At 52.5% G+C, this 23,576-nt stretch overlaps 1 protein-coding gene across 3 annotated transcripts in view; it reads left to right on the plus strand.

Moving 5' to 3' along the window:
* The window catches only part of CD276 (CD276 molecule), a 33,215-nt gene that overhangs the window by 5,167 nt on the left and 4,472 nt on the right, over nucleotides 1-23,576 (plus strand). The window contains exons 2-8 of one of the 3 annotated variants that reach the window (XM_029952550.1): nucleotides 13,792-13,929; nucleotides 16,724-17,062; nucleotides 17,252-17,566; nucleotides 18,161-18,499; nucleotides 18,689-18,985; nucleotides 22,070-22,204; nucleotides 22,800-22,841. In XM_029952550.1, the coding sequence (XP_029808410.1) occupies nucleotides 13,845-13,929; nucleotides 16,724-17,062; nucleotides 17,252-17,566; nucleotides 18,161-18,499; nucleotides 18,689-18,985; nucleotides 22,070-22,204; nucleotides 22,800-22,841 (1,552 nt within the window). In that variant the 5' untranslated portion in view covers nucleotides 13,792-13,844. The remainder of the gene's footprint in view (nucleotides 1-13,791; nucleotides 13,930-16,723; nucleotides 17,063-17,251; nucleotides 17,567-18,160; nucleotides 18,500-18,688; nucleotides 18,986-22,069; nucleotides 22,205-22,799; nucleotides 22,842-23,576) is intronic. The other 2 variants (XM_029952549.1, XM_029952551.1) reach the window with 2 other exon arrangements.

The raw sequence follows: 23,576 nt of genomic DNA on the forward strand, positions 1-23,576 counted from the left end.
GGACCGCGTGCGTTGCCCTCCCTCGCCGGGCGCCTGCACCCGGCAGTCTCCCCGGGTCCGTGGCGCAGCCCGACTCTGGGCCCCCGAGGCGCGGGCGCTGCCAGAATCCAACCCCGCCCCAACCTCGCAGCCGAGCGGGCTAGGCACTGAGGAGGGAGGCCCTGGAGGAGGCTGGTGGGTGCTTGTGATTGCCGGAGGCCCTGGGCGTTCAGGGGCGTGGGGACCGATCTGTCACCGTGTTTTTTCTGGAAAGCTCAAGGAAGCCAGCCTGAACTAGGAGGGAAGCGGAGTCTCCCGGGCCCTGCAGAGGGCCCTGTAGAGGAAAACACCGAGTCCCATCCCTGAGGAGGGAGAGCTGCCGGGGAGGGGTGGGGGTGGGGAAGGGGGCCCCACTCTGCTTGCCCTGAAGGACGGAGTGGAGGGAGGACTTGCACGGGCAGCAGCGGGAATGAGGGGGACAGATTCCGGGAACCGGCAGGGACCGCTGACCAGGGTGATGGGGAGAATTCGTGATGGGGGTGGGAGGAGAACACGAGGGAGCAGGGATGGGGCAATTTGGGCTCGGGAAGTGTCCAGGAGGTGGTGGGTGAGGCGGGACGGAGAGGAGACGGGGAACTGGGTGACGGGAAGGCGGGGACCGGAGTGGGGACACACTAGAAGAGAGAGAGTTGACTGTCCATGTCCCAAGGCCCTCAGCTGCTGTTCAGAGAGGGGGTTGGCAGGTTTGGTGGCCTAAGGCAGAGTGAACTGCCAGAAAAGGGGATTTATTTCTAAGCCGGACCTGCCCTAATGAGAAATGCGTGACTGATGACTCAGATATGGATGGATCTATCGCTGAGGGAAAGAAAACGTTAGGCAACACAGTAAAGCAGAAAAGATTGGAGGAACAGGGAAAGGGTTTGTTTGACTTAATTGAGAAAAACTATTTACCTTCCAATTGGATGTGGATAATTGTAATGAGTCAATTGCATCATTAAATTAAGGCCCCGGGTCCTTTTCTTGCAAGCGTGTCTTTATCAGTTAGCTTCTGTATTAGAAAGTAATGAAGCTATTCTGTCTTTAAGAGAGTTCTTCATTCAGTTCCACTTCCTCTCATTCCCTCTGGCCTCCCAGAAATCTCTAGGAAATCTTATGCTGTGCAGCCTTCTTTGTCGTTTGGGGGACCTAGGGAAATTAAAGTCTAAACTTGAAATTGTGGTTGAGACTTGTCTGATGGGTTGGGCCCATCTGAGTGGCAGGAAGGGGTGGAGGGCTGGGCCGGGGGGAGTTGAGTGATGGCTCATATTTCCAGCTCATCTGGGGAAGGGACTATTTTGGGTGAATACATTTCCCTGATATCTGGTGTTCCCGAGCTTTAGCGCTAACACTTATATTGAGTGTGGAACTCTTTCTCTCTCATATTACATACATCATAGTCTGACATCAGGACACTTCTGAGGTCAGTGAATTTTTCTTTGTGACTTTGGGTCGGGGCTGTGAACATCAGTTCTTGCACTAAGGGGTTGTAGGGAAAAAGGGACTCTTGAAGGATCAAGCTTTGCACTAAGGGGCCTCAGCAATGCTTTTATTGGTCCCATGACTGATGTTTGGAGTTCTTTCTTCTCTTCGATGACATCAGTGGTGGTGTCTCCCTCCTGCTTGCCTTTAGTGAGCTTTCCAATTTACTCCAGACTCCTGTGCTGCAAGAAATCAGACCATCGGGGGCTTGGCTTATTAGAGGTGAGAAGCCTGTGGTAATGCGAGCCTGAGGGTGGGAAGGGGTGTCTGGATTTGGGGACCTGTTTCTCCATCCTGTTCCTGGCCCTCTGTAGTCTGACCAGGCACCCAATGGAGGCAGGTTGGCTGAATGTCAGAGATGCTCTGATGCCTGACAGCCAGGTTTTGGGTGTTTGAATGTTTATGGAAAGGACATTTATAAAAATGTTGTCCCTTCTGAGGAGGCTATGTCTTTACTCTGGTGAGGTTGACCTCGGAGCCTTCCTGGGGGAATTCTTCCACCCTTAACCTGTAGTCTTGTCTTGTCTGGAGTCAAGACAAGTCTACATTCTTTGGAGCAGGGTTTGGCCTTGACAGTGAGCAGGGTAGTACTGCTTGGGCTCGGGGTGTCAGGATGACCATAGAGCCATGATTCCATAGCACCCAAGGGGAGTCTTAGACAGTGTTGTAGAACAAGTCTCTGGCCTGCTGCTTGGTTCTTGGTTGGACATGTGGGATTTTAAATGTGAAGAAAACAGGGGTGCCTGGGTGGCTCAGTCAGTTAAGTGTCCGGCTTCGGCTCACTGTTCGTGAGTTCAACCCCCGCGTCAGGCTCTGTGCTGACAGCTCAGAGCCTGGAGCCTGTTTTAGATTCTGTGTCTCCCTCTCTGTCTGCTCCTCCCTCACTCCTGTTCTGTCTCTGTCTTTCAAAACTAAATAAACATTAAACAAATAAAAAATAAATAAATGTGAAGAAAATGATCCAAATCCAAGCAGCCTCCAAGATTTTGAACACATGGGGCCTGAGGCTGTGAACCTGAGTCATGGGGTCAAGAGAGGAGGAAGAAGGGCAGGCAGGATGATGTCACTGCCCATGAGCTTATCCTCTGAGTGGGTGTCCACTTCTCATTGCTGTCCTTTTTCCATACCCCAGGGCAGGCCTGACAGGGAGGTCCACTAGCAGAAGGGGAAGGCATAGTCTGGGCCTGGGGGAAGTAAGAGGGTGGGAACTGGTTGATGTGATCCTTGAGAAATTTCCTTTGGTCTCAAGTGGATCACACATTTGGGAGAGGGCCACATGTGCTTTTAGGCAACCCTTGGCTGCCACATCCCAATTTTGCCACCTCTGCAGTATGAAGTTCCAGATAGGAACATGGAGTTTTCAGGTTTGTGGGGTGGGGGCTGGGGGCGGAGGGGGTCAGGTTGTGCTGGAGTGTGTTGTGTTTAGTCCATATTATCTCATTTAATCATATCAGTCCTGTGGAGTAGGGTATCATTAGCTCTATTGTATAGATGGGCAAGCCAAGGCCCAGAGAGGGGAAGTCACATGTCCAAGGACACCCAGCTGGCAAATGCTGGAGCTGGAATGCTGTCTGTCCCCAGAACAGGTTCTTTCTGCCACTTTGGAGGCAGGGAAAGGCTTTACCCCTCCTGCTGGAGTCTGACAAGACATGCTCAAGGTCCCCACAGCAAGGCAAAGGGGACTCATCCAGGAGGCCAGGGAGAGGGCAGGCCTGACCTGGGTATCCCAGTCGGGACCATTGCTGAGAGTGCTTTTCCAGAGGCCTAGTCCTCGGCACAGTCGTGCCTCCGAAGTCCCTCCTCCACTCTCCAGTTCTGACTGGTGCTCCCTGCCAGCTGCCCCCACTCTCCCTCTCATTCTCTTTGTGGTCCAGAGAATGGATGCCCCCTCCACTCCTCTAATTCCTTTGGGCATCTGGCCTTCCCCAGGCACAGGGAGAGTGTATCAGAAGGAAACCCACTAGGAGTGGGGAATGAGAAGAATTTTTTATTGGGATCCTGGGGGTAGGAAGAGATACTATCTCTGGGAAGCAGGACTCCCAGGTTACCCTAAAGTCAGCACGGGCTCCCCGGACTGGGCCTTCCTTCAGGGGACACTGGAATTTGTGCCCTGTACTGGGGGATATGGTAGCAGCAGGGACAGTAGGGGCTAGAGTCCATAATGCTTGGTGCTGTGATCTTGTATTTGGGAGGAGGAAGGGGGAGAGGACCATAAGGGATGAGCCAGACACAGAGATGGGGCCAGTTGGGAGTCTGCAGCCTTGGAACTGGGGTGCAGGTGGAATGGGGTGGAAAGGGGGTCACAGAAGTAGTGATGGTCTCATGGGACCTGATCTGTAACCCAACAGAGGAGCTGGGGAGGGGGTGATGCTTAGTTCAGGGAGTCCAGGAGGGCTTATCCCTATGCCTATGCCTATAATAGCGACAGGAATAACAATTGTTACCACTGTCTGTGGCTGCTAGGTGCTTTCTCAAGTCCTTTCTGTATATTGTCTTATTTTATTCTCATAGCAGCTCTTGTGGGGTAGAGATTGTTACTCCTGTTTTAGAGATGTGGAATCAAGTCTCAAAGAGCTTAAGTTATTTATACTTGGTCATGTGTCTAGCAAAACTTTTGAGTCAGAATTTGAACCCAGGGCCACTTGCTCTTAAGCCCAAACTGTAATCCTGGGACAGACAAATTGGCCTAATGATTCCATTTAACAACACAAAAGGCTCAAACTGACTCAGATTATCAGGAAAAGGGAAGGTCAAAAGTGGGGGGGGGGGGGCGCTGTTCCCAGGCTGTCCTAGGATCATCCTAGAGGGTAATTTATAATCTTATTTTATAAGTGAGCAAGCTGAGCCTCAGAGAGGATATTTTCTAGAAGTCTCATGACTAGGAAGTGGTGAGTCTGGATTTAAACCTGTATCTGTGACTCCAGACTCATCTCCTTTAAACACCAGGGCTCACTTCTTCCATGAAGTCTTTTCTGACTACAGCCACTCAACATGTGATCAAGCTTACAGCCTGGGATGGTGGTGGGACCTTCCTTTGAGGGCTGAGGAGATAAAGACCCAGAGAGGCATGGGTTTGCCCTAGGGAGCCTAGCAAGTGAGTGCTGGAGCCCCATCTAAGATCTATAAAAATCTTTGGAGTTGCTGTTTTCTTTTGTTAATTGCTAAAGAATTACATGCTCATTGTCAGAGTTACTCAAGTATATCAACCAAGAAATGGTTATTACTCTTATTCCCATGTCCCAGAATTGGGTTCACTACCACACTTCCAGACCCTTTTCCCATATACAAACATCTCTCTCTCTCTCTCTCTCTCTCTCTCTCTCTCTCTCTCTCTCTCTCTCTCTCTAACACACATGCACTCCTTTATTTATTCAACAATGCATTGAGCACTCATTATGTGCCAGGACTTTGCTGGAATGAAGGATACAATAGTCAATAGAGCAGATGCTGTTTCTTGTCTGGGAGGTTCTAGTATGACATGAAGAAAAGAACTGTGCAGTGAGTAGCAGGGATTTCGTGGAGTGGCAGATCTCTGCCTGGCATTCCTGCCAAGGTGACTCTCTCGATAAAGAGATGCTACTTTTGTCATGCAGGAAGAAGGAATAGTGTTTGCAAAGCCTCATGGGAGGAGGATCCCATGTAATAGGATGGAGAAGAGGCCACTGTGGCGAGGGGCAGATGGGAGGAGGTGAGGCTGAGGAGGTGAGCACTCATTATGTGCCGGGACTTTGCTAGAATGAAGGATACAATAGTCAATAGAGCTGGACCAGACGGGGTAGGGCTCTGTGGGCCATGGCGGAGCTGATTAAATATTGAATGTGAGGGGCGCCTGGGTGGCTCAGTTGGCTAAGCCTCCAACTTCGGCTCAGGTCAGATCTCACATCCGTGGGTTTGAGCCCCGCGTCAGACTCTGTGCTAACAGCTCGGAGCCTGGAGCCTGCTTCCGGTTCTGTGTCTTCTTCTCTTTCTGCCCCTCCCCTTCTCATGCTCTGTCTCTCTCGGTGTCAAAAATAAATAAAACATTAAAAAAAATTTTAAATATTGAACGTGTTGGCCTGATGCAATTTATGTTTTTATAGCAGTTTTTCTGGATGCTGTGTAGAGTCAAGTCTGGAATATAGAACTGAGTCGGGAAATGAAAAAAGAAAGTTAGAGGGACCAGTGAAAAAGCTTTTGTGGTCATCCAGGCAAGAGATGATGACAATGTGGCCGACCAGAGAGAGCAGCACGGATGGAGAGAAACAGGAGTGAAACTGTATCAGGAAAGTCGGTAGACTTTTGTCTGCAAAGGGCCAGAAAGTAAATATTTTAGGCTTTGTGACTATTGCAACTACTCTGTTCTGCTTTTTGTAGTGCAAAAGCAGCCACAGACAATACGTAAATGAAATGTGGCTGTGTTCCAATGAAACTTTATTTACAGACGCTGAAATTTGAATTTTGTGTACTTTCCGTGGCTCATGAGATATTCTTCTTTTGATTTCCAACCATGTAAAAAAGTAAACCCTTTCTTAACTGGTGAGCTGAACTGAAGCAGGGAATGGGCTGGATCTGGTACTCGAGCCGCAGTTTGCCGACCCCTAAGATACATTTTGGGGTTAGGAATGGTTGTTCTTAGTGATGGATTGTAGAGATGAGGGAAACTCAGGTTTCTGGCTTGAGCAGAGAGTGGTGCCTTCCCCTGTGGGAAGAGCTGGGGAAGAACGGGTTCGAGGGGGGAAATCAACAGTTTGAAGAGGGACAGGTTAAAAGGGAGATGTCTGTGAGTCAGTCACTGGCACAGAGATGTTGAGGGGACAGTTGGAGCTCAGATGAGAGAGGTGTGGGCTTGGGGAAGTTGCCAGCATATAAATGGTATTTAAAGCCACAGGAGTGGATGAAGTCATCTAGGAGAAAATAGTAGAGATATGAGGAGAAGGCCTAGGAGCCAACCCCAGGAGGTCAGGGCTGGAGAAGGAAGGGCCAGTACTGAAATATAGCGGATACTGACACACAGAGAGAGGACCATGGGACCATTTGTTAATACAGAAATGCGATTATACAGTTGACCGTATACTTTATTGATGTGATATATGCCGTGGAATTATCTCCATATTTGTACACATTCTTTTCAAAAGCTCTGTGATATTCCCTTACATAGATGCTCCGTAATTAATGTACCAGTTCCCCACGGTTTCCCATTTTTGCTGCGAGCTGGGCGTCTTTGAGACTGGAGCCAGTGGATCTGTAATCCAGTTCCTACCAACTGCAGCCCATGGGCCAAATCTTCTGCCGCTTGTTTTTGTATAGCCCACAGCTAAGAATGGTTTTTACATTGGTCATGGTTAAAAAAAAAATCATGTGATTCATGAAAATTACATGCAATTCAAATCTGGGTGTCCATAAATAAAATCGTGTTGGAACACAGCTCTGCTCATTCATTTATACATTGTCTGACTGCTTCCGTGTACAATGGCAGAGTTGAGTAGTTGTGACAGATATCAGATGGCCCGCAAAGCCTAAAATATTTACTATCTGGACCTTTCTTTCCCACTCCCTCCAGCAGGACAGCTCTGTGAAGTCTGGTCATGTGTGGTTTGGCTCATAGGCCTGTTCCAGAGCCAATCACTGAAGGTTCTCAGTGACTCAATTCTGGTCACCTGCTGAGGCTCAAGGCTGGGCGTTAGTCCCACCAGCACCACATGGATTGGGTCCCCTGCAGGACAGGGGAACCCTGTTACTAGACAGAGCCAGTGTAGAACAAGACGGAAGCCCTGTAGAATAAAGAATGCAGAGGAAAGTGACTAAGAGTATCAAGACTGACCTCTGAAGGCAGAGAAGGTCTGCTGAGCATCTGTTTTGTTTCTTTGTCAAAGAAGGAAGTGGCAGAAGCTGTGAAGAAGGTGTTCTGGCCAGGTGGGGAGGCGATAATGTGCTTTATTTATAGGGATTTGTTTCCTGGCACCTGGATTGTCTGTCCTGGTGCTGAGTGAGCTTGGAGAGGAGATAGCTGAGAAGCTGTCCAGGAGACTTCAGGACAGCTGGAGTAGACAGAGGAGGTGGAGGTCATAGCCTTCCCTGGTTTCCCACTGTGTACAGAATCAGTCCTTAACCACCCCTTGACCACCTCCCATGCCCCATTTCCTGACAGCCACTCCTCAGAGCCCCTGTCTTCTCACTGTGGGGGCCCACTCTTTGCTCAAGCTGCCAGGCCGCTGAAATGCCCCTTCTTCAGAGCCTCCCCACCTCTCCAGGGAACTGCTGGGCCCTCCATCCCCATAGTACTTCGTGTTTGTGGCATGAATGGGTAAGTGAATGCCAGGACACCTGAAAGGAGCAGATAGCCAGTTTTACGGGGAAGAAAGCCGATTATGGAAACAACAGATTGGTGATTGTGTTCTTAACTCTTGACAAAATCCTGGAACCAGTTGTTAATTGAGCACTTGAAGAAGAGGACACCTTCTTTAGATGAGCCTTTTTTATTCTGGTTCTCCTGCATTTGACCAGTCGTCCACCAGAAGTGCCAGAAGCAGTGACACCCTGCGGACAGGACATGTGACGGGCAATTGGGTAGGAAGACTCCTAATCTCAAAGCCCTGATGAGTGGACGGACGTTGATCCAGGGGCAGAACCTCGTGCTGTGGGGTCTTCCTCTTCCTGTCCTCTTCCTGAGGACCTTGATGACACAAGAAACAAAGCAGGGAGAAGAGAGCAATCTTTTGGGGGTGACATTCATTTTTCTTTTCTTCATCCACCAAAAGACTATCGAGCGCCTTCTGACCAGGAACTGTCAAAACAATACTTCAAAAGGTCACAGCTGGTGACACAGCACTGTGACTGTACTCCACACCACTGAATCGTACATTTAAAGTGGACAAAATGGTAAACCTCACGTTCCATACGTTTTGCCACAATTTGAAAGAACAGACTGCGGCAGTTGGAGTGATGAACTCAGCTTAGCTGGATGAAATGTAATGGTAACCCACATGAAACATCCCATCAAGTCCCACTCCTTCCCCAAATCCATTAGAAGAGGATGGCAGAGATGAGAATCAGCAGCAATGCGTGTGAGGATGTGGCTTCCAGTCACTGGCCTATTGTGTGTCTATTATTCTGGGTTGTATTGGTGAATAATATTGCATGGCTGCCCGGTGTGACCTCGTCAAGGGAAAAGAAGATCTAAAACCTGCAGGGAGGGGGCAGACTTGCTCTACAAGGTCAAAGGAGGACTGTGTGAGAGACAGATTTGGGCTCAGGATAGGGCGGAGCTTTCTACCAGTGACAGCTGCCCCAAAGCCAGTGGACTTCTTTGGGAGGTAGTGGGTGCCGTCACTGAAGGGGGCAAATGGGTTGTGCGGGTGGCCAGAGAGAGGTTCCCTGTTCTGACACCTGACCATTTTAACTTACGCAGTTTCTCCAGAATTTGTTGGGGGACCCGTTCGCATTCCAAGATCTTCAATGATCCCACTTTTGGCTCCCATCACTACCAGTGCATGGATAGCTACCTGTGCTGTTCTGAGTTCCAGCTCTGTGTGTCCAGGAGTCCATGTGACATTTGGCACGGATGAGCTGTAGCTCAAACCCGACGCGCATTGCTCTTCCTCAAACGTGCTTCATTTCCAGGTCTCCTCATCTTATGATGGGTGCGCACAGGTGCCCATTTGTTCACGTCTTCAGGACGTCCTTGCCTCTTTAAGCCCCTCCCTCCCATATAAACAGTCCCCAAGCCAGGTCACACGTTACCCTTGAAATATCTCCTGAGCTGGGCCCAGGCATCATTAAGTGACTGAAATGACGTAGTGTCCAGTGCATATTTTGAAACACCTATTTTAGATGTGGTTTTCTTTTGCTGCTCTGAACAGTGGCAATTTTCATGGGGTGGGAAGAGCTGGGAGAGGAGGAGGGAAAGGAGGGGAGGGATGGCTCCTTAAATTAGTCACTTCAGATGCTGTTAAGAAAGACCCAAAATAACAGTGACGCTACAGGAGATGCTTATTCTCACCCATGTGACAGTCCGGGTATGTCCAGGGCTGATACTGCAGCCCCTCAGGGGGCCTTGCGTCTTGCTGTTCTGAAGTCCCCAGAGTGTTGCCTTTGGCAGCATGGCCTCAGATGGTGACCACAGCTGTGTTCCAGCTAGTGGGAAAGGGGAGGAGAAAAGAGAGGGTATGCTCCCTCTCTTTAAGGGTATGACCCAGACGTTGTACACATCAGTTCCTCTTGTGTCCTATTAGCCAGAAGATGGTCACACGGACACATCTTTCCCCTGCAAGGCAGGCTGGGAACTGTAGTCTTCAGCGGAGTGGCCATGTGCCTAATTAAAAATTGTACAGAAAAGGAGAGTAGGTAAAGGGGGAAACTGATGGTTTTTGCTGCAACTCTTTTGTACATTTCAATGTGACCTGCATGGTCATTGGCTCTACCTCAGGGATACAGTACATGAGAGCTTAACATACTGATGAAGTTCTGCTAGGATCCAGCAAAGCATTTCTCACTTTTTAAGTTTATTTATTCATTTTGAGAGAGAGAGTATGTGTGTGGTGAGGGGCATAGAGAGAGGGAGAGAGAATCCTAAGCACGCTCTGTGCTGTCAGCACAGAGCCTGACACGGGGTTCAATCCCATGAACTGTGAGATCGTGACCTGAATGGAAATCAAGAATTGGATGCTCAGCCAACTGAGCCACCCAGGTGCCGCCAGCCAAACATTTCTTTTATACATAGGAATGCTGAATTTAGAGTGGGGAAGTTGTTTGTTAAAGACACAGTGGTGTCAGAGCTGAGACCAGGATGCCAAACTTGGGACTCATTTTCTACTATTTCAGAGGGATCTGGGTGAGAGGCACAGAGGCAGTGCCAGGAGGACAGGCCTCTTGGGGCTGGGGAGGCACTCCCCTTCCCAGCCTGTCTTCCTGGGGAGCTGCTCCTCATTTTTCAGGACTTACCTTTGAGTTATCATTTCTGAGGTGCCTTCAAGTAGCTCTTACAGTATCTTAAATAATATACTATATTGAAGTGCAGTGATTTCCATGCATTTCCCTTTTGGAATGCAGGCTCCTTGAGAACAGACACAGTTTAGTCATCTCTTTGTCCCCAGACCTGGTAGGTCTGCCTCCTGGGTGCTCAGTGAGTGGTTAAATGTACTACTGAATATACAAATGAATGTATATTCAAGCAGTCCTTCAATTGCAGATAATAAAAACTTAGCTGAAACTAGCTTGAGTAAAAATAAAAATATATATATTGACTCAAGTATCTGGGCAGTCTATGTGTGCTTCAGGCATAGCTTGACCCAGGTGCTAAACTGCTCTTTCCAGAGGCTCTGCCTCCGTTCTATGCTGGTTAGCATAGATGGACACTAGTTATGTGGTTTGACTCGTCTTGCCCTCTTGATGGGAAGTATTGTCCAAGCGGCCCCTGTAGGGATTGGGAGAAGGCAGGGGGTTAAGAGTATGGGTTGGTCATGGTGGGGGCAAGGAGTTCCTCTTGAGCATCTCTAGGTTCGGGCATCTTGTTTTTGGTTTTTGGCTTAAAGGGGGCATGTCTTGGGTCCTCTCCTGGGAGCTCCCCTGTGGTCACACCTCTGCTGGGGTTGGATGAACTTGCTGTACTGTCAGGCCAAGGATGGCCTGGGCCCCTCAGTCCTGCCTCTCTGGGAAAGCACTCTGTGCTCTTTCCTGGCAGGGCTCCTTGGAGTTCCCACATTGGGCTGAGACTGGGATGAAGGAAGAGGAGGAGGGCGGGTGGGCTGGTGACTCACAGGGAGGGGTAGCTGCTGACTCTGGGGCTGGTCCTGCCAAGGGATGAGAATTCCCCTTTGTAGAGAAGAGGGCAGGGCGGTGCAAACGCAGCATGTGATCTCTGTGTCTCCATGAGGCTCCAAGACGGGCAGCCCATCCCTCCCAGTGGGCAGTGATTGGCTTTCTGTTCCCAGGCCAAGCTCCCATTCCCTGTGCAGCACCTTGTCTCCAAGCTGTGTTTCTCTCTCCAGCCCTCAGCCCCTGGGGGCCCCGCTGTTGGAGTAGGAGCCTCTTGGTGGTGTGGAATTCTCAGGTCACCTTGGTTCTAGACTGTCAGGCTTTCCCCAAGGGTAAGCCATGAGGGTGGGAACTTTACTGGGTTCAGAATCTAGGAAGGTAATCAAAGTGGGCAAGCCCATTGCCCACCCCTGGAAAGCCTCTCATTCTCCCTCTAGACAGCCTGGCCCTTGGGGAGCTGATAGGTCTAGTTAGGAGAGAGGTGCTCCCTGACTTCCCCTACCCAGAATGGCAGGCATTCCCAAGAGACCGTGGCTTACTGTCTGGAGACTTCACGGGAAAGGTCTTGAGTGCCAGGCAGACCAAAGTGGCTTTATTTCAGGGGTGAATGGGGAGCCACGAAAGGTTCTTGAGCACGGGCAAGGATGTGAGCAGATTCCTGCCTTAGGTCCTGAAAGCAGACATCGTAGACAATGAAGTTGGCGGGGAGCAGAGCAGAGATAGCAGGGCCAGTGAGGAAAGTCAAGAGGGCCAGAGGAGCACTGACCCCACGGATCAGGGCGGGAGTGGCAGGCATAAACGGAGAGGGAGGGGTGACAGGAGTGGCCCCAGGAAGAACAGACAGGCCTTGGTTTCGTCTGGGGGTGAAAGAGAGGAAAGGAGCCTTGGAATCTGGAAGCTTCTTAATCCTCTGTCCCTGGTTCTTCCTTGGAGGTGGGGGACAGTGAGGGAGGCCGCTGCCTGCTAGCTTTTCCTGTGGCCAGTGGTTGCCCTTGTGGGCAGGATGCGGTGCCTGCCAAGGGTGCCTTTATGAATGAGCCAGAAGGCTGCTGATTCAGCAGGCGGCAGCGCTTTGAGGCTGCGGGGGTTTGGACCGGAAGCGTCTGGGAAGGAAGTGGCGGCTCAGGGCTTCCCCGGTGTGGACAGCTGGGGGGGGGGGGCAGGATGCACCCAGTTTGGTCAGGGGACTCCCTCAGCCCAGCTGCCTCGTGTGTGTTGGGGGGAGGGGTGGGGACCAGAAAACCTGACGCGGGGTGACCTAAATGATGCTGCTGGCTGAGATTTGCACCTTGGGAGAATCAGGTGTGGTGGGAGGCCAGGCACCCAGACCCTCCTCAGCTGTGCCAACTGGCAAATTCTGTCACACTAACAACGTCTCCTCACTTGTAAGGGCTTTATTATTTTTTTTCTCTTGCAAAATGGGGCCAAATCAACTCGCCCCTCTCCCTGGGTGGTTGTGAGAATGTGGAAGTGTTCATGTTGAACGGTGTTGGGTAGGCTGAATCCACACTGTCTGTGTGGCTCGATGGGACGTGGCGTGAACAGTCAGGCAGCAACTGTGGGACAGGTACAGCCCGCCCAAGTCAGACACCGTGGGGGGCAGCCAGGACTGGGAGCCGGCTGGGCCCAGGGAGGTCGGGCTGCCTTGGCTCAGGTCTCACCTGCGGCCACAGACATGCCTCTCACTCAGTCCTGACTCCAGCCTCTGGGGTCCACCCGGGCCTGGCCTCTTCCATTTCTGATTGGTCTTGGTAACTCAATAAGAAGTGTCAAACTAGCAAATATCCTCTCTTTTGGGCTCCAGCCTCTTACACCAGCTGCCTCCTAGAACTCTCCCCTGAAGTTTCTACACAAACACAGCTAACTTCACACACCATACACTGAATGCCTCCATGTTCTGTCTCAGCGACATGTTCTGTCCCCTCTGCTCACTGGGCTCAAACCTGTGGCCACCTGACTGCCCCTTGCCTCTCTCCCCACGTCCTCCAGGGCTGTTGTTTTCACCTAGACCTGCTTGATCTCATTTATCCTGCAGTTGCTTTCAGAGTCATTTTTATGGAGCACAGCTCTGACCATATCCCTTCTCCTGTTCCGGAACCTTCAGTGGCTCCCAGTGGCCTTCAGGATCAACCTCAGAATTTTCAGCTTATCTCTACGGCCGGCTCCCGCTTCAGCCCTTACTCTCCCCGCCAGCTGTTGTCTGGAGCCAAGCTGAGCCAAACCGATCTGCGCACATTCTTGTTCTGGGCCGGCCAAACTTGCCTCTACTTGCCACCTTGCCTGTCTTCCTTATAGTTCATACCAACATCTTAGTTCTGAAAGGTTGGGTCCCAGCTGCCCCCATGTGCCCTGGTCTAGCCTCCCCAGTGACTCAGTGCCCTCCAGCCAGCATCTCTCAAAAAATCCTTCAAGGGGGGAGCCTTGTAGGGTGTGGAGAGAGGACCTGCCAATGGGCAATTGAAGCCTTCCCGGAGCTGGGCGAGGGGGCGAGGGGGCGTGAGGTGAGGGAGGGCCTGGGGAGGACCGGCTGAGACAAAGGCCTCACTTCCTCTTCCTCTGCAGGCAGGGGCAGCCTTCCACTACAGAGAGCCCAGCTGTCAGCTGCCTCTCGGAAGATGCTGTGTCTCGGAGCCAGCGTGGGTGTGGGTGTGCGTGTGCGATCGGCCGCGGCCCTGGCAGTGCTGTGGTTCTGCATCACAGGTGAGAGGAGCGGTGTGGGGACTGGAGGGTGGGGTGGGGGGAGAGCGCCCACCCCAGCCAGGGCTCCTGCCAGGCCTCTGTTTGGGGAGGGTTTGGACTAACATCCTCCCAATCTCCCCTGTGCCCTGGCCACACTCCTTTCCATCCCTGGGATTCAAGAGGTGACTTACTTTGCTTTTGTTAGCCTCTGTCTCCTCTTCTGTAAACTGGTAATGTGAACACTAACGTGTTTCTTGAACATGTACTGTTCCCTGAGGGCCTTTGCACGTGCTGTTGCCTCTGCCTGGAACTTTCTGTCCCCAGACATTTGCATGACTTGATCCTTTGTTTTGGTTCAGGTCTTTGCTCCTATGTCATCTCCTCAGCAAAGCTTCTTGGCTACCTTGTATAAAATAGCACATAATCGGGGCCCTGCGTGGCTCAGTCGACTCCGTCGGCTAAGGGGCCAACTTCAGCTCAGGTTATGATCTCATGGTTCATGGGTTCGAGCCCCACATCGGGCTGTGCTGACAGCTCAGCCTGGAGCCTGCTTCGGATTCTGTGTCTCCCTCTCTCTCTCTGACCCTCCTCCACCTACACTCTGTCTCTCTCTCTCTCTCTCTCTCTCTCAAAAAGAAACATTAATAAGCAAGATAAAATAAAATAAAATAGCACATCATCTCTCCCTGTCCTCGACTTTGCCTCAGCACGCTTCCTCTGAGCCTTTTCCTCCACCTGACCCGTTATATGTTTACCTGCTTACGGCCTGCTCTGCTCAAAGAGCAGGGTCTATCCCCAGTGTTGGCCTTGGTGCAGCCACACAGCTCAATTACCATGTTGAATAAATGATGTAAATCTTCCCACTCAGCTCTTGGCACAGAGTCAGCATTCAATAATGGCATTACTTTTAAGAACAACATCCTCACATTTGAAATCCTTAGCCTCTGGCAGCTGGAGAGGCGGCTTTCTTCCGCCATAGGGAAAGACAAAGCTGAGTGTCTAGTGCCACCTGCTGGTCATGAAGAGGAAACAACTCTAGTCCCAGCTGGGCGATTTCTCGGGTTTCACCCTGATTCTCGGGTTTCATCCCCAAATGCCCCCTCACCTCCAGTTCCTCAGCGGGCCCTGTTGGTTCTCCCTCATCAGTAAACCCTGAATCTGTCCCATGCTCTCCACCACCAGTGCCACCCTCTGGAGTTAAGCCAATGTCACTTCTTACAAGAACCACTGAAATAGTCCATTCTCCACAGAGAAGTCAGAGTGAGTTGTAAGCATTGTTAGCCAGACAAGGCCTGATTAACACCTCCTCTGACACCCCAGACTTCTCATTACATGTAACAAACCTAAATTCTTTACTGGTCTTCCAAAGCTCTCCCATTCAGACTTTTCTGCCACACTGGACAGCTACCTGATATTTTCACATGGGGAGCTGAATCTTGCCTCAGAGACTCCCCACTCACTGTTTCCTCTAGCTGGAACACTCTTAAAATGGCTCTTTTTTGGGGCGCCTGGGTGACTCAGTTGGTTAAGTGTCCGGCTTCGGCTCAGGTCATGATCTCACATTTGTGGGTTCAAGCCCCACGTTAAGCTCTGTGCTGACAGCTAGCTCAGAGCCTGAAGCCTGCTTCAGATTCTGTATCTCTCTCTCTCTCTCTCACCCTCCCCTGTTCCCACTGTCTCTCTCTGTCTCTCAAAAATAAATAAAGAACATTAAAAAATTTTTTAATGGCTCTTTTTTTCTTTTAAAATGTTTATTTATTTGTTTTTGAGAGAGAAAGACAGGTCCTATCAGCAGGTCGAAGGGCAGAGAGAGAGGGAAACAGCAGATCCCAAGCAGGCTGCCAGCTCAGAGCCAGACTTGGGGCTTGAACCCAAGAACAGTGAGATCATGACCTGAGTCGACTTAAAGGGTCAAATGCCCAACCGAGTGAGTCACCCAGGTGCCCTGACACTGGCTTTTTGTACGTCACACTCTTTTTCATTCCCTTTAAGTCCCAACTTAATATCCTTTTAGTGAGGATGTGACTCACCATCACCTTGAAAGGGGCATTCTTTCTCTCATGTATAAAAGCTAATCATGTGTTTCTAGGGGGAAAAAAAAACCAACGAAAAAGTGCTTGTTATCCTTTCTCATTCAGAGAAAAATCATTTTAACATTTGATATACACTTTCTGATTAGTAAAGAAAATGTATACTTATGAGAAAATGCGACTAGCACAGACAGGTGTAAAGTACCCGTCAAATTTTTGAAGAGCTACTGCCTTTAATCCTTTGGCGGCTTTCACACTCCCAATCCCACGCTAATGAAACTTTGTGTCTTAGTTTGACCCTCTCTCCCGTTAAAAGGTAAGCTCTGTGGGGCACCTGGATGGCTCAGTGGTTAAATGCCTGACTGCAGCTCAGGTCATGATCTCACAGTCTGTGGGTTCAAGCCCCACGTCGGGCTCTGTGCTGACAACTCACAGCCTGGAGCCTCCTTCAGCTTCTGTGTCTCACTCTCTTCCCAAACGTCCCCTGCTTGCACTGTCTCTCTGTGTCTCTCAAAAATAAACATTAAAAAAAAAAAGAAAGGTAAGCTCTGTGAGGGTGTGACCTTGGTCTTGTTCTCTGTTGCATTCCTAACCCTTATGTTTGACAAATAGTAGGTGCTTACTATATAGTCTTGTTGACTGAATGGGGACTGAATAAATTTACTTTGGGTCTCAGGCCTTAAAGGAGGGTTGGACCTACCTGGGATTAACCCGGAAGGGGAGGAGAGCTAGGGAGGCACCCAGTGTCCGCACCCTTCCTCACTGCCCCACCCCACCGCCCCCAGGCGCGCTGGAGGTCCAAGTCCCCAAAGACCCCGTGGTGGCCCTGGTGGGCACCGACGCCACCCTGCACTGCTCCTTCTCACCCGAGCCCAGCTTCAGCCTGGCCCAGCTCAACCTCATCTGGCAGCTGACTGACACCAAACAGCTGGTGCATAGCTTCGCCGAGGGTCGGGACCAGGGCAGCGCCTATGCCAACCGCACCGCCCTCTTCCCCGACCTGCTGGCGCAGGGCAACGCATCCCTGAGGCTGCAGCGAGTGCGCGTAGCAGATGAGGGCAGCTTCACCTGCTTTGTGAGCATCCGGGACTTCGGCAGCGCTGCAGTCAGCCTGCAGGTGGCGGGTGAGCGCCGGCAGGGGGCGCCCTCCCCTGGGTACGCACCTCACTTTTTGCCCCTTACCTCTTGGGCCATCGCTGACCCCATGCATAACTCCAGCCCCATTACAAACCCCTGTTCCTCCAGGTGCCCTTTCCTCTCCTGTGACCCGCTACCCCATCCTTGCCTTACCTCTGCCCTCTGCCCCACTCCAGCTCCCTACTCGAAGCCCAGCATGACCCTGGAGCCCAACAAGGACCTGCGGCCTGGAGACATGGTGACCATCACGTGCTCCAGCTACCGGGGCTACCCGGAGGCCGAGGTGTTGTGGCAGGACGGGCAGGGTGCGCCCCTGACCGGCAACGTGACCACGTCGCAGATGGCCAACGAGCAGGGCTTGTTCGACGTGCGCAGCGTCCTGAGGGTGGTGCTGGGCGCCAATGGCACCTACAGCTGCCTGGTGCGCAACCCTGTGCTACAGCAGGACGCTCGTGGCTCCGTCACCATCATGCCCCATAGAAGCCCCACAGGTTTTTGGCTTTGGTTTTGGTTTGGTTTGTTTGCTTCAATCTCCCTCGAGGGAAGGAGGTCTTGGTCCTATAAGCAGGGGCTGCGGGATATGACACCTTGCTCCCTACCTTCCGTCTCCCAGAACAGTGACATTCCTCTTAATGATAACAGGAAAGATAAACGGTGGGGAGGCGGGGAAACTCACGTTGGTGGTAGGGGATGAGGACAATGATCACAGGCCTTCTCCGCTCTCCGGGTTCCCTGACTCCAGGGCTCCGGAAACCTCTGGAAAGGATGGAGAAGCATTCGGATCTCATCAGAGAGCGTAAGGGTAGGAGAGGGAAACAGATCCATTGCAGGGGAGGGGGGTTGTGCTAGGGCTGGATGGCTGGCCCCTGGGGGCAGACGTTGTCAAGCCAAGGCCAAGCTGCTGTGATTCATGTCAAAAGATTAGGGTGACTCCACATTTGGGAATCTGCTTTTAGGTCTGGAGAGAAAATGGGAAGATGGAACAGGAACTGGGAATTAATAGAGGAGGGAGATCTATGCGGCTGTGAGCTGACAGCTTGGCTTGTCCCCACCCCTCCTTACGGCCTATCCAACTTTGCCCCCAGGCGCTGTGGAGGTCCAGGTCCCTGAAGACCCGGTGGTGGCCCTGGTGGGCACCGACGCCACCCTGCACTGCTCCTTCTCACCCGAGCCCGGCTTCAGCCTGGCCCAGCTCAACCTCATCTGGCAGCTGACTGACACCAAACAGCTGGTGCACAGCTTCGCTGAGGGTCGGGACCAGGGCAGCGCCTATGCCAACCGCACCGCCCTCTTCCCCGACCTGCTGGCGCAGGGCAACGCATCCCTGAGGCTGCAGCGAGTGCGCGTAGCAGATGAGGGCAGCTTCACCTGCTTTGTGAGCATCCGGGACTTCGGCAGCGCTGCAGTCAGCCTGCAGGTGGCGGGTGAGCGCCGGCAGGGGGCGCCCTCCCCTGGGTACGCACCTCACTTTTTGCCCCTTACCTCTTGGGCCATCGCTGACCCCATGCATAACTCCAGCCCCATTACAAACCCCTGTTCCTCCAGGTGCCCTTTCCTCTCCTGTGACCCGCTACCCCATCCTTGCCTTACCTCTGCCCTCTGCCCCACTCCAGCTCCCTACTCGAAGCCCAGCATGACCCTGGAGCCCAACAAGGACCTGCGGCCTGGGGACATGGTGACCATCACGTGCTCCAGCTACCGGGGCTACCCGGAGGCCGAGGTGTTGTGGCAGGACGGGCAGGGTGCGCCCCTGACCGGCAACGTGACCACGTCGCAGATGGCCAACGAGCAGGGCTTGTTCGACGTGCGCAGCGTCCTGAGGGTGGTGCTGGGCGCCAATGGCACCTACAGCTGCCTGGTGCGCAACCCTGTGCTGCAGCAGGACGCTCATGGCTCTGTCACCATTACAGGTAGGTAGGGGTCAAGTGAACAGATGGGGAGGACAGAGGGAGCTGCTGCCTTTTTTCTAGGCTCAGAGCTGCTATTTAGGTAGGTTTGGATGGTCAGAAGCCTTTTTAAAGAACATTCTTGTACCTTTCAGGTGTCTCAGGCACTTCACCAAGAAGTCCTTAAGGGACTTGCCTTAACGAGCTGATAAGAGCCACGTTTGATACTCACCGCCCTAAGAGCCCCTTAGGTGGTACTTGTGCTTTGTATATGGGGGAGGGCATAGCTGCCTGGAACCTGGAGGTGTGAGTGGGAGTTCCTGAGCCGACACAAGGCATGGCAAAGCCCTGCTTTTCTACAGGGACTCTGCAGTGCGATGACAAGGTGTTGCTGTGGGCACCATCTGATCTGAGGCTCGAGAAACAGCTAGGCCTGTCCTGGTGGTCAGTCCCCCTCACCCCACCGGTGTCCTCTCTTGTAGACGTGAGCTCTCAACCCAGACGAGCTCTCGACCCAGGCCTCAGTTGCGTGTGTGGGGAATCTCTGCTGCCCCCATGTGGTCAAACACCAGATTGATGCTGCCCACTTGGGATTCCCTCAATCCAGTTGGGGTTTTGTTTGGGGTCTGAGCCCAACACCCTCCCTTCCTGTAGTGCCCACATCAGTGGGTGCTCCTTTGTCTCGGGGTGGGAAGAGGAGGCCTCCCCCCGTACTCTGGTGTCAGGACAGCAGGCTCTGTCTGTCAAGTTGTTCTCTTTTCCCTTTGCATGACTTCACCTGCCTGGTGTGTTTCCGGAGAAGATAAGAAATACCAGACAGAGTGAGGTCGATGGAGAAAGTGAAGCTTTCTGAGAGAGGAGGCAGGGGTCAGAATGGGTGGGAGCAGTCAGGAGAGGTCTCCAGGGACAGGCGAGAGTTGAGAGGGTCTTGAAGGATTGGTGGACTTCGTGATAATTTGCACACTGGGCTGACCTGGATATTTGCCATGCTGTGCAGAAAAGGTCTATGGGTGTAAATGGAATTGGAGGGAGAATGCTTACCCCACCTAGGAGGGGAAAAAACCCTTTATTTTAAACTTTAGTAAGTAACCTTGAATGTGCTTTTATTCCAAAGCCCAGCGAGGAGAGAGAGAACTTTCCCAAGTCTACGCACTGGTACAGTGGCTCTATCTTGGGGGGGTCAGGCACCTCTTTGAAAATTGGGTACATGATAAACACGATAGTTTGCATTTACATTTAGAGGGTGCGTGGTCCCTCTCAACTCTTCCATGGGGTCTGTGGCCCTTGCCTCCAGCACCCTGCAGTGAGCCGATGAGCCACCACCAGGATCCAACCTTTAGCCTCTCAGCCTCATTTTCTCTCCTCCCCACCACCCAGCCTCCTGGTTTTGTAAGAGCAGGTCTGGCCTACTTTGGAGTCCTTGGCCTGTATTTCACTTCAGGCAGCTTTGTGCCTTGTGAAACCTTCTGGGATTCAGACTGTCAGTCCTCCAGCCTGGTCTCTCCCACACCTGCTGGAGGTCAGTGAAGTTGAATGTCTGTGTGTGGAGGGGGCTTTACGGAGCAAGCACTGGAAACGGAGCCTCAACACCCAGGTCTGAGCCCCGATCTTTCACTGTTTGAATGAGGGCAAGTCTGACCTGTGATCCAGGCACTGACACCAGTCAGGGGGTGAACGTGGAAAGAGGTCTTCCCTCCTCCTCAGTATTTCTGTGGCTCAGCACCTTCCTTTGCTGCAGGAGCCCCACCAAGGATGCCCAGGGGAAGTTTCCTTCACAGGCTTCGTGGACTAGCCTTCCTGTCCCCTCATGGCAGGGGCTGCCCTCTCCTCCCCCCTCCCAGGCAATGGGTCCCTTTGCTGGCAGTGTCCTGAACAGCAGCTCTGCCAGCCATGCCGGCTGAAGGGAATGTCTGCTGCACATGCCTTTGTCCTTGCCAGGGACTCTGCCGCTGAAGGGCCTCCTGGCAGGGCTCTCTGCACTGCCGGTGACTTCCACAGAACCAGCTGGCCCCCCTGGACAGCTGATGCCCTAGGCCCTCTTGGTCTCCAGAGAGCAGAGGAAAGCAGCTCTGTCTTTTGTTAGATTTGATGTCCCCAAGCCTTCTGCCCAGGACCTAGCAGGGACCCAGGGCCCAGGGCCGATGGCTGGCGAGCTCAAACAGCTGCTGGGGCTGCCCCATGTGCGGGCGCCTCAGGCCCTTCCCTCCACCCGGAGCTAGCTCACTCATCCGGACACGGTCCCCTGGCAAGTCTCCTCCTCTCGGGTAAACCCAGAACCCTCGCTGGGGCACCCTCAGTTCCCACCCCCAGCTATGCACTGGGGCTCCCCCAACACTTTCTGTAAAGGGCTGGATAGTAAATATTTCAGGCTTTTGTGGGCCACGTACAATTTCTGTGGCTGCGGCTGTTTCTCCTTCCCCTTCTGCTCCTCCTGTTTCTTTTTTGGTAACCCTTTGCAAATATGAAAACTATTATTAGCCCACAGCCTGTACAAAAACAGACCACAGGCCAGATCTGGCTCACAGACCATGATTTGTCGACTCCAGATCCGTAGGATGGTGGATATCGCCGGGTGGGGTTGGCACCCTCAGGGAGGGCCTCCTGAGGAGGGAAATCTAGGTGAGAGTTTGGGAGCGCTTTCTAAGGTAGGGAAACCTGACAGCCATGGTATGGAGGCTGGAAGGAACGAGTTGTCTGTGCAGAGAACAGTCAGGACACCAGCTTGGCTGTGTTCCTGGAGTGGAATTGGAAAGAGAAGCTGGGGGAGGGTAAGCGGCAGCCACGTGATTGAGGTCCTCCAGAAGGTTGAAGCCTTATTCAAATGTCAGTGGGGAGCTATAGAAGGTTCTAGAGTATCATCAACTTCAGACTCTTCGACCCTGCCAGGCCGAGGCATGTGGACACCAGCCATGGTCATATCAGGGTTTGGATGTGTCCCGGTGTGTGGGGAAGGTACGTGGGGACTGAAGTGAGCTCTCTCCGTAGTGTTGGATCCCAGCAAGGGTGACAGCTCCCTATTCATACCTTGTAGTCCAGGGTGTGCTGTCCTCTGGGCCATGTGTGCTGGGCATGACAGTCTCTTCTCATTCTCCCTACTTCTGCTCCCAGGGCAGCCCATGACATTCCCTCCCGAGGCCCTGTGGGTGACCGTGGGGCTCTCTGTCTGCCTTGTCGCCCTGCTGGTGGCCCTGGCCTTCGTGTGCTGGAAAAAGATCAAACAGAGCTGTGAGGAGGAGAACACAGGTGAGCGAGAGAGGGTGTGATCATGTGCATACGTGTCTTTGGGTATGTGACAGAATGAGCATGAGTGTGCCCATGGGGGCTGGCTGCGTGCCTGTGACCTTGAGGCTGGATATGTCTTGTGTGTGGGAACAAGGGTGAGCCTGCCTGTCAGTGTGGGAATTCACCCTGGTAAGCAGGGTTTGGTGCTGGCGGGTGGTAGGTGGGTACGAAAAGGCTTCTCGGGAAACGTGAATGTAGATGGTGAGAGGGGAGCTAGCTGGGCGTTGGGAGGGAGGGCGCATATGTGGAGGAGAAGGGACAGACAGGTGGATGGTGCTTGTGTTGGAGGCTGGTGGTGGACAGGCTTGGTGAGTGAGTGGATGGGTGAGTGATGGGGCTGGTGGGTGGGTGGAAGGGTGAGAAGAAGGTGCTTGGCGGGGTGAGCGGTGGGCTCTGCTCTGTGCTGGCCTCAGGCTTCCATCCTGTGTCCAACATCGGGACCACAGGTCAGGCCGACTTAGCCCACTTAGCCTACCTCCCACACTCTGAGATGGGGAAGTGCAGGAATGGCAGTGGGTTGAGAAAGTCTTTTGTTCACCGAGTCCTTGTCTTCCAGGTGGTGAGGACCAGGATGGGGATGGAGAAGGATCCAAAACAGGTGAGTCTGAGCTTAGAGCTGGCCTTATTGGCTGAGGGAAGGACACAGACACGGGGTGAGGACTCTAGGACCTGGAGGAGCCACATTCGCTTGAGGTTTGAATGAAGTGTGTCTTGTGGACTGTGGCCTCCTACCCAGGTGAGTCTGGTCTTTGCTTAGTGTTAGGCCTCCATCTGCATTTCCCTGGACTCCCTCCCAGGGGCGGCTTCATCTCTCCTGCCTACCTTAACTTTCTACCAGGGGCAGCTCCACTCTGAGTGACCCTGCACCGTGGGGTCTGGTGGCCTTATAGCAGCAGTGTGAGGACTCAGGAGACAGGGCATCCTGGGTTCAAGCTCCAGCTCCAGCTTGTAGGCTGAGTGGCCTTGAGCAAGTTGCTTTGCTTCTCTGGGCCTCAGTTTCATCTTAGAGTCTTGGTTTCCTCCTAATAACTGCCTCCCTTCATAGGTTGTGTGGGTTAAACTAAATGAGATGACGTGTGTAAAGGGCTTAGTACCTTACCTGGTACCTGGTATGGTTATCTTGCAGTCATGTTAGTGGCCAAATGGTTTAAGACCGTCCCATTCTGGTTAGAGGCTGTGTGACTTTGGGCAAAGTGCTTTGCTGCTCTGGGCTTCAGTTTCCCATCTGTAAAGTGTTATCCTGCCCCTGCCTCGATGGCACCAGAGGGCTGTTCTGAAGCTCTTTCAAGTGACTAGATACGCAGGTGGTTTGCCAAGGGTATTTGTCTTTGGG

The sequence above is a fragment of the Suricata suricatta genome, chromosome 9 (genome assembly GCF_006229205.1).
Source record: "Suricata suricatta isolate VVHF042 chromosome 9, meerkat_22Aug2017_6uvM2_HiC, whole genome shotgun sequence".
Classification (NCBI taxonomy): Eukaryota; Metazoa; Chordata; class Mammalia; order Carnivora; family Herpestidae; genus Suricata; species Suricata suricatta.